Genomic DNA, 18,673 nt, shown 5'->3' with positions numbered 1-18,673 from the left:
TTACTTTCATTGGAGGCCATGTGGACTGACACGAACGCTGAGTTTACGTGAAGAAATTATGACTTGTACAAAAAACGTACAGACGTCAGGACATGGAAGCTGGTGTCAAATAAGAAGCACCTGATGATGAATATCAGAGTTCATCATTGGACAAAGAGAGGCTCAATGTGAATTCAAATCGATGGTTCACGATTCAAATGAATGAAAGAAAATAAATTACTTGTATATTTATTGAGATATGACTCAGTGCAAGGTTTTGGAATGTCAGGCGCTGTCCAGCAAACCAAATTCTACAAATTCTTGGCATTTTTTAACTATGTCTTTGTTTTCATTTTGTGTTTTTAGTCAATACTAAAAACACTGGAAAAACTGAAATATGCTTCTTTTTTTTTTTAACTGAGCACCCCTACTGAAGATTCCTCATATAATGGTGCAACTGTGTGATTACACGCATGCGAGTGTGTGACAGAGAGCTGCTACACTCCCCTCGAAGCATGAATAGTCTGCAGAGGGGACAGTTACATCATCGCTGAACATGTGCCAACTGTCTGAATGTTGGGAAATACCCCACACACACACACCTCCTCTCTCCCCTTGCTACTCCCAGTCAGTCTCATTGAAACCTTCAGCACAGCAGCCTGATCACACACGTCCGCGGGGAACTGCTACTTAACAGTGGATGTCACCCAGCAGCGTGCTCCAGTTTCGAAGGGGGGGAAAAAAAAAAAGAAGGTCATCTTCACATAACTAACATATGGAAAAATCACCCCACTTAGAGGAAATCAGTGGGGCAGGGGCACACAAACGCCACACACAAAGCACTGACCTCCATCCACAGTAACACTGCACCATTGTAGAGCAGCGCCCCGAGGACTCATTAGGAACATTTATGTCAGCGCGCTGATATTTAACAAATTGTTTACATAATGTTGCTTATGAGACAGTAAACTTTCAATCTGTCCCGGCTCGCCATCAAAAGCTGCAACGGAAAGGAAAGTTACTGGCTTGTATTTCTTTCACAGCGAGTGGTGGTGATGAAGTCATATTCACATTTCCTGTTCCCGACAACTATAGCCTAAAAAAAAGAAATAGAGCAATTTATCACTCCAACTCCATAAAAGTTGGATCATCTTGAGGATGGCGAATAAATACGCTGTGCCCGTCATTCAAATGGTGAGCTCACGATAGCATTGGATGCCGGTACATGTTAAATGTGACAAAAATTGAGGAATTTTGCCAAAGATGTTTATATTTCTGAAGAGCAATTGGCAATTGCAACAAAAACATAAAAAAAAAAGTGGAAGACGAAGAAAGTGCCATCTCAAAACTAATGAGGCCAATAAAGAAGTCACTGACATGAGTTTGTATTAAAAAAAAAGATGTCTGAGAAACATTTTCAGAGGTAACTGATAAATATTTGATCCATTTGGTGATAAACTATGTAGGTCAAATTCTGTAGCAATTGAAATTGTTGAAGATTCTCTGGTTACAAAAAACAAAGTTTGTTGTTATCGTTGAGGTTATTGCCACTATGAAACTTGAAATCACTGCATTGACTCAGGAACACTAAAAACCACTGTCAGTGAACACAGTACATCAATGCATCGACAAATACAATTTATTCATCGAATGCAAAGAAACCAGCTACTGATACAGATTTCAATCACAGTCACATTTGGACCCAGACTTATTTAAGGTATACAGAACTAAAGCAAACATGCAAGAAGGCTTTGATAATACAAATTTCCAAGCATACAAGGGCACTAAACTGGTAGTCGTATTACATGATACATCAAATCAATTTGAGCATTCCTCTCCGTCTCTCTCAAGTCTGCAATGAGGTGATTTGCTTGCTGTCGGATATGAACTTTGTTTGATGCCCTTTTGCCTCCGTCCTATTCTTTTCTTGCTTACTATCCTCCAACATCAGCGCCACCTTTGAGATCCTGTTTTCACAGCAATCCACTGAAAACTGGAAAAAGCCACAAACTCTGTGGTTTGCATGCCCCTCCACTAATTAGGGCTGTGATTTTGCAATACAAGCACCCACACAGATACAGCCCACTCAGTATCTGGTGTGAGTAAATAAATGTGTCTCCACATGTGATCCAGATGAGTGTAGTAAATATAACCAAGGCTGTTAACGTGCGGTGTTGTAGTACAGTATCTAAGTATTGGCCTCGACTCGGGATCGGCTCCTTAAAAGTCTTGGTCTTGACTCTGTCTCTGGTTTGGTGGTCTTGACCACAACACCATTGTTGTGTAAATAAAAAAATATATATAATGGATACTTACAGTTTTCATTTGAAAATGTTGCTTCAAAATGGCCCGAATCTAGTTTCATCCTGGTAAAAGGGATTTTTTTATTATTTTTTTTTTTGCCTCTCCATCTTTGCCTGTCCACGTAGCTTGATTTGTTTGGATCAGAGTGGAAATGGATATAATGGGGAAGCAAAGTAACTTCACCTTTTTTAATGGTGATTGTCATCAAATGCAAAATGTACCGTACTAATTATTTTACAATTTGATAAAAAAAAAAAAAAAAAGACAAACAATTTGAACTAATCCACAAGTCGCCTTTGTTCTATTCCCAAGAAATGACTTGTCACATTTGCATTCTCTTTGTAATTTCCATTTCACCCAATATCCCCACACATGTTTAGTATGCAGACACACACGGTCACATATGGTGGAATAATTCACTTTGATATAATCAACACGCCATTCCCAATGAAGAAGCATCAAATTACCTTAACCGACTCTACCCATTAGTCTGCACAGTGTGTATTGTGAAGCGTTCAGAAATTCCGCTTCAGCTAATTCTTCATTGAATGAAACTTGCCTGCAGTACAGCAGTGAGTCTCGAGGTAAAACACGAGTGGATTTAATCAAATTTGTTTTCTTCGGCGACTTGGTGCTGGAAAGCTAATAAACAGATGACTGTATTCAAGATGGAAATTGAAGGAAAGCAGCAATGATGGAAACGGAGTTTTAAGAAAATGTTCTATAATGTCACAATATAGAAAAGTAATGCAGATTTAATAATTTAAAAAAAATAATAATCAAAGATGGTTTAAAAGAAAGAACTGAGTGCTGATTTGAAGAAAAAAATTATAATTCTCACCTTCCTCTGCATTCAGTGATATTACCAAACCAGGTTCCTCATTTTGTACAAGATTAGTCTGATTAAAAATGGAGAGGATTAAGAACGATGCATCCCAGTGACTGTGGTAGCTAGCTACAGGGCTGCAAAATGTTTGATTAATGAAACATGAATCACAGCCCGGTCCCACTGCTGCCGCTAGCGTAGCTTGTGCTTGGAGTTTGGCCGGGCACCATTACTCAGCAGGAGTTTGGCCCACCTCACCGCAGTGCCGAGGCCTCGTGGGACCCGTCTCTCTGCTGCTGCTCACTGTGAGCAATGTAAAACGGAGATTATGAAACAGTCATATCAGCCCACCTGCACCACAAAATAAACAGGCTGTAATGACGCTGCCCGAGAATGAGAGGGTGGCGAGAGAAATGCGTTTTAAAAATCTGACATAAATTAATAACCACCTGCCTGATATTTTGTAGGTCCCCATTTTGCTGTCAAAACAAGCCATCATGAACTCCATCAGACCTCTTGAAGTGTGCCGAGGTATTTAGATACTTAAAATACTGGAAGTTGATAAACGCGGTCAAACTTCAGGTCAGGAGAGCCCAGTTCCTGTATGTTTAATCTAATGATTATGTAATCCCCAAGCTCCTAATACAGCCTAATATATTTCAGTCAGGTGTATTTCAGCAGTAGGAGAGCTAAAATGTGTAGTACATGGCCTTTCCAGGACCAGGATTGAGCATCCCAGCTGCATTCAGGTCATAAGGAAATACTCTTACAAGAAAGACTGTTGGAAAAAAGTAACACCCACATAAATGACGCTATGGCCAAAGTTTCTGAGTAGAGCACATGAATGCAAATACACCTAGCTGTCTACATTATGTTTAAAAAAAAAAAAAAGATTCATCTGACCAGACCACCTTCCTCCATTGGTTTCCAGTCCAGGTTTGATCCTCACTGCCCATTGCTTTTGCTTTCAGACCATCGTGGCTGTCTGTAGCTATGCAACCCCACATGAAACTAAATGCCGTGCGCAGTATCCTCCGACACCATCCCAAAGAACCAGCACTAACTTTGGACGCAATCAGAGGAACTGTGACGCGCCTGGACGACACAAATTGACCGACTCAGTTTACGTCTTTTCTGATCCTGGACTACTTTTGATAGCTACTGGCCACTACAGTACATTAGTACTTTATGGCAAAAGTGCCATAAGTGGCACTTTTGATAACGCTCTGACAAGTTCTTCCTCTCAAACTTGCTTAAATTGTTAAGTTTGGACATTTTTGTGATACTAACACATCTATCTCAACTATCACAACTATCACAACTTTCAGAATGAAATATTTACTTACCTCTAATTAAATCTCACCCACTAACAGGTGACTTGATGAACAGATAATCAGTGTTGTCAGACGAGATTGTGTTATAGCTAACTGGTGTATATTTCTATTTCTAAAAGCTATGTCTCTATTAATTAGGGAAAAAAAAAAACCCACACGGATACATCCTAAGGCAGAACAAATCAGAATTCAGCAGCAGAACATTTCAGGGTTCACCTTCAGAGAGGTCACTTCACCGAGGTTTTGGCATCTCTGCTCAGATTGCTGCAACACTGTGCGACAAATCCAAACGAGGGCTTTAAGCCGAGCGCTAAAGCCTGTGTACTCAGTCTTTCCCCTCTGATGGGGCATGCGGGGCGAGGCTCACTGACTCAGAGGACATTTATCCAAGGTGAACAACACCAACACGGCCTGCAATGACTAATATTCGGTCCGTCGTGGCTAAACAAGCATTGACAGCATCTGGCATGTCAGAGGCCAAACATTAGGGTTTTTTTCCCCCCTAAACATACCGTTAGCACTCACTTTGCCCACATGGCTCTCTTAACACATCTAATTTAAGATACAGCCGAGGGTGAAGGGTGAAGTTCAGCCCACGCACAGCAGATTGTTTTTCTTGGACCAGACTGGTGCACGCTCATCAGCTATGGAAATTATTTCTGCTCTTCACAGGTTGTTTTGTTTTTCTTCCTACAAGTGAGAGACATTCTCAGGTGCCAAGAGAAACATGATCCAGATAGGTTCCACTTGGGGAGAAAAACTGTTTTAGTTGTATGCACAAAGAGGAAACGGTGCGTAATTGCAAGCGGAGGCCTTGATCAGAATGGGAATCCAGTGAAATCTGCTGGGACGTTGAATTGGAACAAATCTGGTGGGCTCATGGTGGTACTGAGTGTGGATTGAGCTGACGGGGAAGCACAACACGGGAGGAAGAGCAAACAGTGGTCATCAGACTGTTCACACCAGAACAAAGTTGGATGCAGGAGGACTTCACTGAACAAGTGATGCACAGAGACGATCTAATCACCTCAGATGTGCTTCTAAGTACAAAAGAAGCTCGACCCCATGATGTCATTGAGTTCATTTGTGCTACTGCTGAGTGTTTTAAGATATATTCAGTCTCTTTGCTAAATATTACTGTGTTCAGTTTATCCGCTACGCATATCATCACGATGAGGTGGGAATACAGAAAAATCTAAACGAAAGTTTGATTTTGGTGTTAATTTCTTCATAATCTTTTATACTATTAAATGTAGTTTTTGATATGGCTTTTCAGCTAAAAGCTGCTGCCAAATAACAATTCAAGACATTTTCTCTGTCTATTTCTATTTTGATATTAGCTGTTCATACAATACAATTACAAGATATAAGAGAGTGATATGTAAATAACAACAAAACCACAATTGCAGCTGAATATATGCGTTGGCTAATTATTTAGCGTGCTAAACGTTTCCATTAAAGTCTTTTCCTTAACTTGAAATGACTATACACTGATAAAACTGCCTGTAGGGAGGCTCTGAGTAAATGAGTTTGTAAGAGAATAAATGTGAAGAAGCTGATAAGAAAGAACAGCCAGGGAGTTATGCGATGTACCTTTGCTAGTTGGTAGCAAGATTCTGCTTTAAATTAATTAAAAGCTTAGTCATCATGATGCACAGATATATTCAAAAAGTGAAATCTGATGGGCCAGTATTATCGAGAGATAATACTCATTCATCATACTGGATAATACTAATTTAAGCCATCTGTGTAAAAAGTCTTTTGATTTCAGACAAAATAACCTGAAATACAGTTTATTATATAGTCAATCACTGACATCCCACCTCGTCTGATAGATTTACCCATTTTTATCATGCACAATTGACTGTATGGTCATATGCACAGACTATGAGGCTGGTGTCAAATCACAGGCAAAGGAAATCCATGACAAACCCACACAAAAAAAAAAAATGAAAGTATGTGAGACGACAACATTAGAAGTTTTGAGCCTGGTTCTGCAAAGGTTTCTTCCTATAAAATAACAGGAGTTTTTCCTTTCCACAGTCGCTTATGCTTCCTCATGTGGAAATGTTGAGTTTTCTCTGTAAAAGTGCCCTCAAATGACTTTGTTGAATTTGGCACCACATAGGGTTGAATTGGATTGAATTGTTACACGCATCTCCCATGTTACAGCTGAGAGGTATTTCTTTATGTCGCATTGTGCATCATGTCTTTAAAGCTGATCGTATACTGCAATTAAAATCTCAAGAGTAAAGTAATCTGCATAACACAAAGAAAGTAAGACGGAGTGTTCAAATAATCCCAAAATCTTTTTTTAAATTTGTACCTTACCTTCATGCTGTGTAATTTCAGTCTCGACCACAGTTGTAACCGCAGGCTGTGATAATTGAGTGACAATGTCTTGCATTGATCTCCACTGATGAATATGTTGATTGAAATAAACATCACCACTGGGCCAGAAAGACATGGAGGCATCCCTAAGAGAGCCCACACTACCTTTAATCCAATTATTCAAAGCACTGCATTCACCACAGGGATCAGTGAGGATGATTATGGAGCAGGGAGCCGGTACATAATAAAAGAAAAAAATATATTGGCAATTTGTGGCATTGGCAGCCTGGGAAATGCTATACCTTCCCAGAGACGTAGCGGAATAGGAGCTGGCTCTGATGTGGCCAAATAAACCACACAACAAGAGGGCTTCTTGCACTGTTGACTAAAGGGAAGCATATTTCTGTCAGCACTCCATCAATATTTATGCTAGCGAGGCCGAGTTGCAGCAGACAGCAGTTAAACTAATCAGTAGCGATGAGCTTCTTCTGCATCGGAGCCGTTATGTCAAATACGTACCCTATAACACACAAGTGCAGTGAATGGGAATGGGGGGGGGTCATGTTATATCAGAAAAGGAGAGAAGAAACAGGGTGGAAACCCAGTGTGGCCGGTCTACTTTATCGTCGCAATTATGATTCAGCATCTGTTCCTCTTAGCGTGTGATCAGCTCGTGCGCCCGGGGAGTGGCTGGACGGCCAACCTCTGGAGACGAGCCGCAGATTGCTCTGAGGTGTTGGCGCGCTTCCAAGCCAATTCTGGCCTGTCCTTTCAGATCCTTATCAAGGGCGGCAATAACAAAAGGTAAATCACCGCTCCTGTGAGTGGGTGAGAGATAGAGAGGAAAGCTGACTCTCTCTCTCACACTCTGTGTACATATATTACATCTGTGTTTGTGAACATTCTGTGCAGCAAAAGCACGCGTTCGTTCCCCTGTGTGGCATGATGAAACGGTTCATGCAGATGCTTATCTCGAGGTAGAATTTTTTTCCGTCTTTATCTGCTTAGTTTCAGTGCGTGTATGCGAGTGCAACGGGCCAGTCAACAGCTAATCAGCTCTCAACTTTCCCACTCCCTCCCTCCCTCCTCTCTTCTCTCTACTCCACCTGGTGAGCAGGCAGCAGTCGTGGAGCAGCGTTTCCTCCAAGTAAACGCCCCGGTCCTCCTGCGTGGCCACCACGTGGCCGTTGTGACGCCACCGCAGCTCGACCGACGGGTCCAGGCGGGAGGCAGTGCACTGCAGCGGAAGCCGGTCTCCGCGAAAAACCAGCTGCCTCTGGGAGGGGATGAGCTGGAACAGGGGCATCTCCAGAGGTCCGTCTGGAAGATGAGGAGGAGGAAAAACAAGGAAGGTCAGCTTGTAAAACTCCCCTTCCGGAAGGCAGAAGATTGAGAAATGGTGGGAAGGTCAGTTGTCCAGGCTTTACGGGCTGGAAGTTCCATATGAGTGACTGCTCACACTCACAAACGCAGCATTACATGCTCGAGGTAAAGTCATGAGTTGAGTCAAATACAAACATGTGCACCCCTAACCACACACACACACACACACACACACACACACTCCTCCCCCATTGTTCCCACATGTTGTAGCCACTGGAGATTGAGATGAACAACAGCTGATAAAGGGGAACAGCCTTGAGCGCTCCCCTGGACTCTCCTTGACTCCTACCGTGTTCACAATGGAAGCTTGCCGTAACACCAGTGATAGGATTACCTACCCAGGAGTTGGCTAAGTCCTCGAGCCTTTTCACTTGAGAATGAAGCTACGATGGGGATGAGATTAGAGGAGGGGGAGAGCGCTTAGTCAAGTGCCAGAATATAGGCTTGTATTTTTTATTCCAGAGCAGATTTTAATGCAGGATATGTGGATACACGCGATGCGATGTGTGAAAACATGACAAAGCTTTATAGATATTTTTCCAATGGCTATTTGAGCTGATAGGCCAGGCCTGTTTACATTTTGGATGTGTGATTACAGCATCGAATACAATGTCTTCACAGCTCAGTGTACTACCTCGGAAATTCCTCTGGAGCACCAGCATCCTTGGAAACGCTCCAAAGAGCAGCATAAGCAACCGCTTTGCCTTCGCTTGTATTCCAATCAATTTGCGGATGTTGCAGCTGCCTGACAGGCAATTCGATACGTGGGTCATAAAGTCTTTTATTGCTCGATGCATCGGCTCGAAAAAAGAAAATACTGAAAGATCCATGTCAGGTGGAGGCTCAATGTCTACAGCTCAGACACTTGACTTTTTCCCCCCCGAGTGGGAGTGACTCGCTCAAAAGAATGTTTATCAGAGAGACGGAGCCCCTATCCACAATCACACGCATTCACACAAGCGGAGCTTTGACCTCTGTCATTTACATAAATGATTTCTAACCATGGGGGGCGCTGTTAAAAGCAAAAACTTATCTCAGCTTCATGGCTAAAAATTGCACTCTAAAATTGGATCTCACGTGGTAATGTTTTGGTGTAATTACTTGATGACCATGTTGTGGTAAGACTGAAAGCAGTGGCTGAGGCTTTGTTATCTCCTGCCTGCGACACAAAGCAGTAACAGCACGGGGGCCGCTGACTGTTGACTTGGCTGATGCTGATACTGTTGAAACAACGCTTTGAGCCAAGGATCAGAGTGTAGCTGCTTGCCTTTGCCCACTGGACACTGACAGAGCAAAATACAATTATTGCTAGTGTGTGTAGGAGAAGGAGAAAAGTGACATGGAGACAGCAGCACAAGCACAATGTTGTGCGTGCCTGTGAGTCTAAGAGTTGCAGTACAAACTGTTTACAGCCTAACATATTATGTGGAACAAATATGTATGTATGCACCAGGGATTTGTCGGGATACTTAGACATTTATATTGTTTGATCGGATTACAAAGACCGTAAAATGTGTAAAAACAATCACGAGTCATCGATTTTGAACGCCATAAACTGAAATGACAGTGGCCAATTACAGCCTTGGATTGAAATTTCCTTTATACTGTTGTAGAACCTAAATGGGGGGGGGGGGGGGGAGTAAATATTGCTGCAGTGATAATATTGAGCTGACCAATGGTGGGTGACTTGATTCAGTCAGTCATTGACTCAGATGACCTATGGGAATTTCGTCAAGCCAGAAACGTCCACTTAATTCAGCTGACCAATGCAAACTTCATTATTAAACCATATGGCATAAAATCTGTTGACAATTAGCAGTTTGATGAATTGGTCTCATGGTACTCATGTGGTGAGACAGGTTAGTTTTACCCTACTGATGATGTGTTGTAGCAATAGTAATTCTGTTGGGGACACTCATGTGGTATCGGCTGAGTGACCGATGACGATTTGATCAGTTGAGCCAGTGGACTTCATTAATTAACGATAAGGCGTTTATTCAAACGAGTAATGGTGACTTAATTTGTCAAATACTGTAAGTCGCACTCATTGCTCTGACTGCAGAGGGGACCCAATGGAGGAAACACATATCCTATTACTTAATGCCTTTGTAATGTCAATAGAGAGCCCCACTTGGCACAAAGGTCCACAATCTTAAACTGGTGTTTTACTGTTTAAAGATATTGGGACATATAAAAGCCATTGTGAAGAATTCTTGTACACTACAAACCAGTGACAGATGACGCTTATGAGTGGGGGCACAAGCTTAATAAAAAAGACCACTTCCCTCTGAACAGGAATATCACAACAATGGATAAAGGCGATCACTCAAAGTAAATTTATATTGATCTGCAGTGACCCTTTTACTCGCATGAGGAAAAACTAAACCAAGTCAGACCATCAAATGGATCCAAGAGGCAAGCGTTTTAGGATCTACCAATAATTTCTCACCAATGACTGAAATAGCAGGCATGTCAAGATTTTGAAGTTTTCTGTAAAACCAATATGGTATTACCGAGTACCTTCGGTGAGGTTTTATTTGCTTTATTGACCATGTTTTTTTGGATTCTGATCCATTCGAAAGCTTCACTGAAACAAAAAAAACTAAAAACAAGCAGATATACTCTCAGACTGATACTCCAATGCCGGTTTCTGTAGCAGCTTCATCATTTCTCTTGCTGAAAGCAACTGATTTTAAAAGAATGCGTGAATAAACTTCAAAGACACAAGTGACAGACTGCGTTGAGTTTTATTTCTTGATATTTTTAAATCATTAAATTATTGGAGGCACTCCACAGGCTGAGAGACACGGACCTGCACGAGGAATTTAATTTAATGACATGGTACCCGTAAAGCGTAGTTGCACTGTTGTGTCATCATGCAATCAAATCTGCCATTGAAAACAAGAAGCCTGTCCGGTATGTGTGCAGTGTTACCTTCTACACTTTATGTCTGGGGTGGTGCCCTCTTCCTCACCAAGCATTAGAGAACCAAATGAGTTAAACAGGTGACCCTGACCTCCATTCAGGAAGCACCTGATACTGGCAGGAAGCTGCATGTGCTTCTTCGTTCCACCTCATTTGAACCGGCACTCGACCTGTATCATCGGGAGGAACAAGGGGCTCAGTTGTGGAATGTCGGGTGCAAACATCTGCTCCCCATCACGCTGAAGCGACTGGAGAGGTGAAGACGTTTGATGGTGTAAACGTCAGAATGTGAGATGCTCAGATATCCACACAGTTCTAAATGACAAAGTTGGTTTATTTCTGCTATATGTCATATGAATTGCACTATATAGTCCACCATTGAGTATGCTAAATTTGACCTCCTCAAACAGCCTGCAAACATCCTGTAGCACTATTTACAGAAATTTGGTGGATTTGAAGCGCTCGCTATTCTGCTGCCGACTGCAAAAACTCTAGCAGCCCCAAGTAGGACATGTTGATGTCAGAATCAATTCCACTTGCAGAGGTGCAACTAATGACTGGAAAGTTTTCATAAACAACTGAGGATGGTGTCCGCTGGATTCATTGTATCAGTGAGTTCACAGGTCATGGTAAAATATATGTCAGACAGCTGCAGCTCATTGAGAGCACTCACTAAAACAAACAGGGTGGAGCACATTACACCTGAGCTTCAATCTTTGCACTGTCTGCCCGTGTGTCAAATCCACTTCAAAATCAGACTTCTGCTCTAGAAAGTTTTGAATGATCTCGGACCGAAATACATCTCAGCTTTACTTGTAGAATATGAAACAACCAGACCCCTGAGGTCCTCAGGAAGAGGTTTACTCAGTGTTCCCAGAGTCAGAAGAAACAAGGTGAAGCAGCTTTTAGTTCCCACGCTCCTCATCAGTGGAACAAACTTCCTGAACACCAGATGACTGCTGACACACCCACTTCTGTTAAAACAAGACTCAAAACACAATTATTTGCTCAGGCATTCCATTCTATAATCTTATCTTAATCGCTTATGATTAAGATTCTTGATGCATTTCCTTTATTTCTTTGTAAAGCACCGTGATTCGCCTTGAATCTGAATAGTGCTATAGAAATAACTTAGCCTTTCCTGTCACCAATCAGTGGACGCAACAGCTAGAGCTCCCAGCTCTGATTCTTAGGACCCGATTGATAGCCAAAAAGTGGAATAAAAGTCAGAATTACTGGTTAATACCTGGGGAAAAAAAATTCAAGACTAATGCATGAGACTTATATAAAACAATAATAGTGTTAGATACAATTTACCACACTTTGCAATTCGCTGTTGACTGGTTAAAAACATGGTTATAGTGATTTTTGCAGCCCTGATATGTTGCAAACTTAAGAGTGGAGAACAGCTCCACCGTTCTCTAGGTGTTAAAGATAGATTGTAGATCTAATGGTCATGCTAACGGTGAGCTTGAACTAAACTGAAATTAATAATCTTTTAACAGCGTGCTGGTTAGTGTCTATTGCTGGACAACAATTTCTTGTAAAGTGTGCACAAAAAAGGAGTCCAGAACGTTATCATTTTAATCCCATGATAGAAGCTCTGCGGTCTGAAAGCGGTTCTTCTTGTCCATCCAATAGATTCCACACGTGGCTCTTTGTACCGCTACTGTGCAGAATCACCCTGTAATTGCCTCGGATTGTCATGTGCAATTGAAAACCGCATACAGTTAGGATCACATGGCACACTTCCAGTGTGTGTGTGTGTGTGTGTGTGTGTGTGTGTGTGTGTGTGTGTGTGTGTGTGTGTGTGTGTGTGTCATGCAGGCATCACTGGATGGTACTGCGCATGCAAATCACACAAACAGTAAGGAAGGGCTGGGCTGGGAAGGACGTGTGCTGCTGCACCCGGGATGCACATTTCTCCTCATTAGTTTTCTGCAAACTGGTTCACATCAAGCAGACAGTGCATCTTCATGTAATATCTATACACACACACACACACACACACACACACACACACACACACACACACACACACACACACACACACACACACACACACACACACACCAATGATTTTCTCATTCCGGCGCAATATCCCCCGCGTGAGCCAAATGTAAGGAGAAGAGGAGGATGATTCTATCATATATGAGATACAATTCCCCTGTGGACCGCAGCACAGAGCGCGGAGATAGCGAAACGGACGGGAGACAGGCGGGGAGGCAGAGGAGATACCGCCTGCCTGCACGCAGAAAAAAGAAAGTAAAGAATCAGGGCTTTTCTTTTTCCTTCTTCCGAACAGCTTCCAGTCAGCGAAGAAGCCATTTTGCCGCGCGTAAAGAAAAAACTCGACTTCCTTCTACTGTCAATCGTCATCATTCTGGAAGCTTTATAGTCCCACACAGTGCTTCGCGAGTGTTAAAACTGCATTATGTATCCCTTGTAACTACATGCAACCTCCAGTTGCCTTCTAAAACAGACAAAGTTGAATGTCTTGGTTTTACAACTCTACCGTTTATCTGTAAGCTGGAGGTAAGAGGAAGCAAATCTTACATTCTGCAGTTTTGTTTTTTTTAATGGGACCCCAAATTTTCCAACATAATTACAGGTGGAAGGTTTTGCTGAGCACTGCATTTACAGATATTTCTCACACCTTGCAGCTTTAGCAGACTATACTACTGTCTTCAAGTGTGTTCTCACAGCAAATTCAGCAGAATGGAAAAGTTTCCATGGGGTCATGCCATACAATTAAACTGATTTTAGTTTTAACTAACAAACAAACAAACAAACAAACAAGTAAAGAAATAACACTGAGGTTATGCTGCATTCTGATGATCAAAAAGGCTAACAATTCACTTTATTAACTAGATTTCTTCACATTTTTGGTGAAGAGAAATAAGATAATTGGACAGACCTGAATGTTAAAATTCAAGGCACGTTTTTAAAGAAAAGTGTGAATAAATTGTGAAACTAACTAACATCTTTCAAGTAATTAGGACCTTCAATAATTACTTGAAATTAAAGATATTCTTATCACATCTCAGTGTCTGAGCCATAAAGCAATATTTCTTTCTGTCCAAATTAATCTGGGTAGATGAATGAATGATGAATGAATGAATAAACAGAATTAAATATGTTTACACAAGCAAATTATGTTGACTGTTCTAAACATACAAAACATTGATGATTTTGTGTTTTAATATAATACGAGGGATACCTCGGGTTTGCTTGGGCATTCATACTCGTGGAAGCTTTCCTTCACCGGACTAATCAACGCACGCTCATCTGTATTATGCGCCACAGCCATCAGCTTCCTACTGTTGTTTGCTCCTCTCTGTTATTTGATGCTTCTGGTGTATCCGTATAATTGGTGTACTTGAAACTGAAACCATTTTTTTTTCTTGTGGACTGTGAAATGATGCTTTCTGGAGTGTTAACATGAAGCATGATTGAGACCCCGTCCATAGGAACGTTTTCAAGTGAAAACTGAAAACCATTGTTGCATCTTGGGTGTACATTGACACGACAACGATGCTCAGAGCCACTGAAAACACAGCTTTTTGGAAATGACTCCCGAAGATGAAATTTGTTATAACACTGTGGCTGTGTCTCCATGGAAACGGGTGAAAATGCAACATTCTGAACAAACGTGCACACCACAGCGGTAGTAAATAGCTGCACATGCGTGAGTAGATTGACAATGACAACAATGGCAGCCTCCAGAGTGGCATGACCTCCAGTCCATGGTCTCCTGGGATTTGGTAGTTCTATAGTTGAGTCGCCCAGAGTAGCAATCTAACCACATCATCTGTCTGTGTGCTAGCCATTGTTAATGTCGATAGTGTTCTGTGCACGCATGTGTGTGGTTTCATTATAAAATCAACAAACAGCACCCACTAGTGGTCAAATAGAAAAACATTGTTTTTAGTGTTTTTGCCATTGCTGCATATACGGACATTGTTTTCAAAATGTTGTATAACAGTTTTTCCAGAAACAAAAACGATTAGTTCACTTGAAACGTTCACTGGTAAATGGGGCCCAATCTTGCTCTTCCTCTGCTAACTATTTCAACTAAAAAATTTTCATTATTTTTTAATATTAACTTTTTTCATTGCAGAAACACACAGACGCAGAAGAAACACGCAACTTTCCCAACACATCTCATTTCTCTATGAACTGTTCTAAATGTTTGTGAAAACGACAGAAGATAAAAAATGAAAATAAAATAAAGAATATGACAGAAGATCCACACATATATTAAGTCACCTGGAATTGAGAAAAGTAGCATGATAAGAGCAGTAGGACTAATCGCTTGCTATGGGTTCTTGGCATGCCTGTCTGAATTTCACTGTGGTTGTAGTGTAACAGCAGGCAAGCACTAATTGTAGTGGGTGGACTAATGGGCAGAGGTAATACTAACTAGAATGTTTCCAACATATATTTTGGGTGAAGAGAAAAAAGCTGTGAGTAGGTATCCAAATGAAGTAGCTTTTTTTTCCCCCAGAAATTTAAAATGATGTCTACTTACTGTAACTTCTGATTGATGAAACTCGACCTTTGGAACATTTCCCCTCAAGAAAAAGAAACTTTGCAGGCATTTTCTGTCTGACACATCCTGTTATGCAGTGAGTTTCACTCTGGCCTTCGACTGAAGGACTCATTTCCACCTGGGATGCCAGGTGGAGTCAATTAATTAACTAATCAACAAAAGTGCTAATTATGTGGAGCATTATTTGGGGGCCGTGGGATCTCATTTTTGATTACAAATCCAGTGCTACAGTCGATGTGGGGAAACTCTTGGCTTTCAACTTTATTACGACAGAAGTCAAGAGAATGGCTATTTACAATGGTGGAAAAAAAAAAAAAAGTTTCTGCACACCTTTTAAATTTAACACAATGTTAAATATTATCATGAAATATTCGCGGAACATTATTCTTCTGTGTTTCAGAAAGTGAGTCTGCATTAGACAGACACAAACAAATACAAATAATATTTTTGTTTATTGTTTATTGGAAAAACTAAATTCTGTTCAGTATGTCAGTTTTCACCACTATTAGTATGAAAGACAACATATGACAGGATGTGTTCAAAACTGAAGAAACAAAACATCACATCATCAAATTAATATGTCCTGCCATTAGTGTGCAGTAGAGCTCTAATCCTGGCTGACATGTTCCTCACGAGTCCATTCTTTTTCAACAAACAATTTTAATTCTTCTGTTTCCGCTTTGAAACAGACCTTTTGATAATCCAGCACAGAATATCAATGTTGCTGATTGACATTCTAGAAATGCACGGGGGTGCAGGACAAGTTGCCAGCCCATCACAGGGCAAAAACAGAAAGACAAACAGCCTCACTCACACCGGTGGGCAATTTAGCGTAAACACAGTTAAACACGCCAATGGTGACAAGTCTGCCATGCAAGGCACTCACCGTCCAGCAGCACAGGCAGACAGACCTTCAAATGGCACTGCCAACCTTGATACTGGAAGATAACCAACCCCTACCACCTGAGCCACAGAGATTCTCAGACCATGGTAGAAGCCTGTTCCTACACTCTGTTAGACTAACTGAAATGACTTGAGTTTCTGGGTGGGTGGAGCTGACCCCAGCTCCTTGTGGGTGATGGCAGGATGCAATCAGGAGAAGTCACCAGTCCATAAAATGGCAAACAGAAAGAAAATCACAGTCTCACATTTACATCTACAGGACATTCACCTCAAATCCATGTTTTCACGGGAGGATATCGAAGTATGTCTGCAACAAAGTTATGAAGTCCTATGGTATTATCAGAAGAGGATCTCATTTCGTAAATAAATCATTTCAAATGTCACTTTACCATAGTTTGATATAGCCATACCTCGCATATTGGAAAAAAAAAAGAAAAAAGTTAATATTTTCTTAAGCATGAAGTCATATTCCATGAGTTAAAAGTCAACTACACCTCGATTTAGAAAGTTTTACCGATTTAATCTAATGAATACTTTCCAAACATGCCCATTTGTGCATAAACTCATTAATAACAAACACGATTTTCCAGACACGTTTCACATCTTTTTCCTGTTATCTTCAGACTTTCACTCAACGAAGAAGCCAAAACACTTTCATTTACCACTTGGTTGTACTTCCAACCAACAAGTTTTCATCAAATTTCTGGAATTCTATGGCCAAATCATTTAAACGTCTTTCCTCTTTGGCCCTTTTAAAGAGTAAAGTATATAATTATCTCCTGTTTGAATAGTATAATAGTATAACACTGATTCTGAATTGATATGTTGTGTGGTTTCAGTGAATATTGTTTTTATTAACTCATTTGCTACTTTTCTATGCTTGTTGTTCCTTGATCCTTTTTTCTATTTTCATTATGGTAATGTTTATTGATGGGCAGAATTTCATATAACCCCATTGGGCCTCTTTCTTCTTCTGTGCTGTTGGGTTTTATTTCTTGAAATTCCGTATTACAATCTTGTAAATGTATATATACATTTAGATAACCAATAGAACATGAAAACTCATAACCACAGCACCATTGTGAGGGCCTTATGTTAACACTAGTCTTATTATATCAGCATAATGATGTGATGCGTAGTATCGTGAAGACACAATTTTAAGGTAGAATACTGATTCACATGTATCCTAAGTAAGTTCTACTTTGACTGGGTACATTCTGGGTATGTTCTGTTTGCTCTCATTCCTATGAAACCTAAACATGTCACCTGCCATGTTTGAAGACCAATCCAGTGAAGTCCTTACCACAGCTGAGCTGCTGTTCACGGAGGTTGCGGAACTCCAGGCCGTGTAGGTGGTTGGGGAAAACGCAGAGCGTGTCGTTGCCGATCCTCACGGAGCTGCGCCGAGCCCAGAGCAGCAGCCACTTGAGCTGGCAGTCACAGAACAGAGTGTCGGTGCTGAAGTGCCTGGTGAGAGAACCAGCGCACAGTCACAACCTGCGTGTTTGTGTTTGCGCTTTCAGTCGACCGACGGGCGTTAGTCACAACAGACATTTGGACACGTCACAACAGCAGCGGCGGCAGGTGTATCTGATGGAATTAATGACGGTTTCATTGCATTTATGTTGTGGCAGTTCCAGGGCGACAGGTACTGTGCAAGCTGACTCGCTGGCAGGGCCGTGTCGCCCACTCACATGGAACAAAGCCGTGGTTAAAGCCATTAGTGACACCTGTTCTGTTCGTACTGTATCCATGCCAAAATAACTGCTACTAAATCTGCCAAATAATATACTTGACTTTTTCCACCACTGTGGCACGCTAACAAGTAAAGAATAAAAAATAACTATTGACCTAAACCTAGAAAAGTTGTGACATTAAACATAAAATAAAAGTAGATCAAATGGAGTTAAAATTTTACGAAATAAGGTGCAAACTGGTTAATCCCTGTGCATCCTTATATAATCCCTATACTGTATATCAAATGTTGAAACAAACACATTTCTGTATTTGAAAAAATATCATGCCGTTGGAATCCGTTGGTTGTTCGGATGATATCCTGCGCAGGCGGAACCACACCAGAAGGTCGGCAATCTAAAATGCTTCAGCAAGTCTTTTAGACCTTCACCAGGCCTCATT

The 18,673-nt window shown here is 41.2% G+C and overlaps 1 protein-coding gene across 1 annotated transcript in view; it reads right to left on the bottom strand.

The window, feature by feature from the left end:
• Nucleotides 1-18,673, bottom strand: part of adgra1b (adhesion G protein-coupled receptor A1b) — a 229,241-nt gene that overhangs the window by 163,037 nt on the left and 47,531 nt on the right. Inside the window, exons 6-7 of the mRNA XM_080481140.1 lie at nt 17,841-18,004; nt 7,881-8,094 (exon numbers count right to left, since the gene is read on the bottom strand). Coding sequence (XP_080337266.1) covers nt 7,881-8,094; nt 17,841-18,004 — 378 coding nt within the window. The remainder of the gene's footprint in view (nt 1-7,880; nt 8,095-17,840; nt 18,005-18,673) is intronic.

This window comes from Lipophrys pholis (assembly GCF_963383615.2).
Source record: "Lipophrys pholis genome assembly, chromosome: 15".
Taxonomy (NCBI): domain Eukaryota; kingdom Metazoa; phylum Chordata; class Actinopteri; order Blenniiformes; family Blenniidae; genus Lipophrys; species Lipophrys pholis.
Note: the sequence above shows the minus strand (reverse complement) of the source record. Positions and strands in the feature narration are given on the sequence as shown.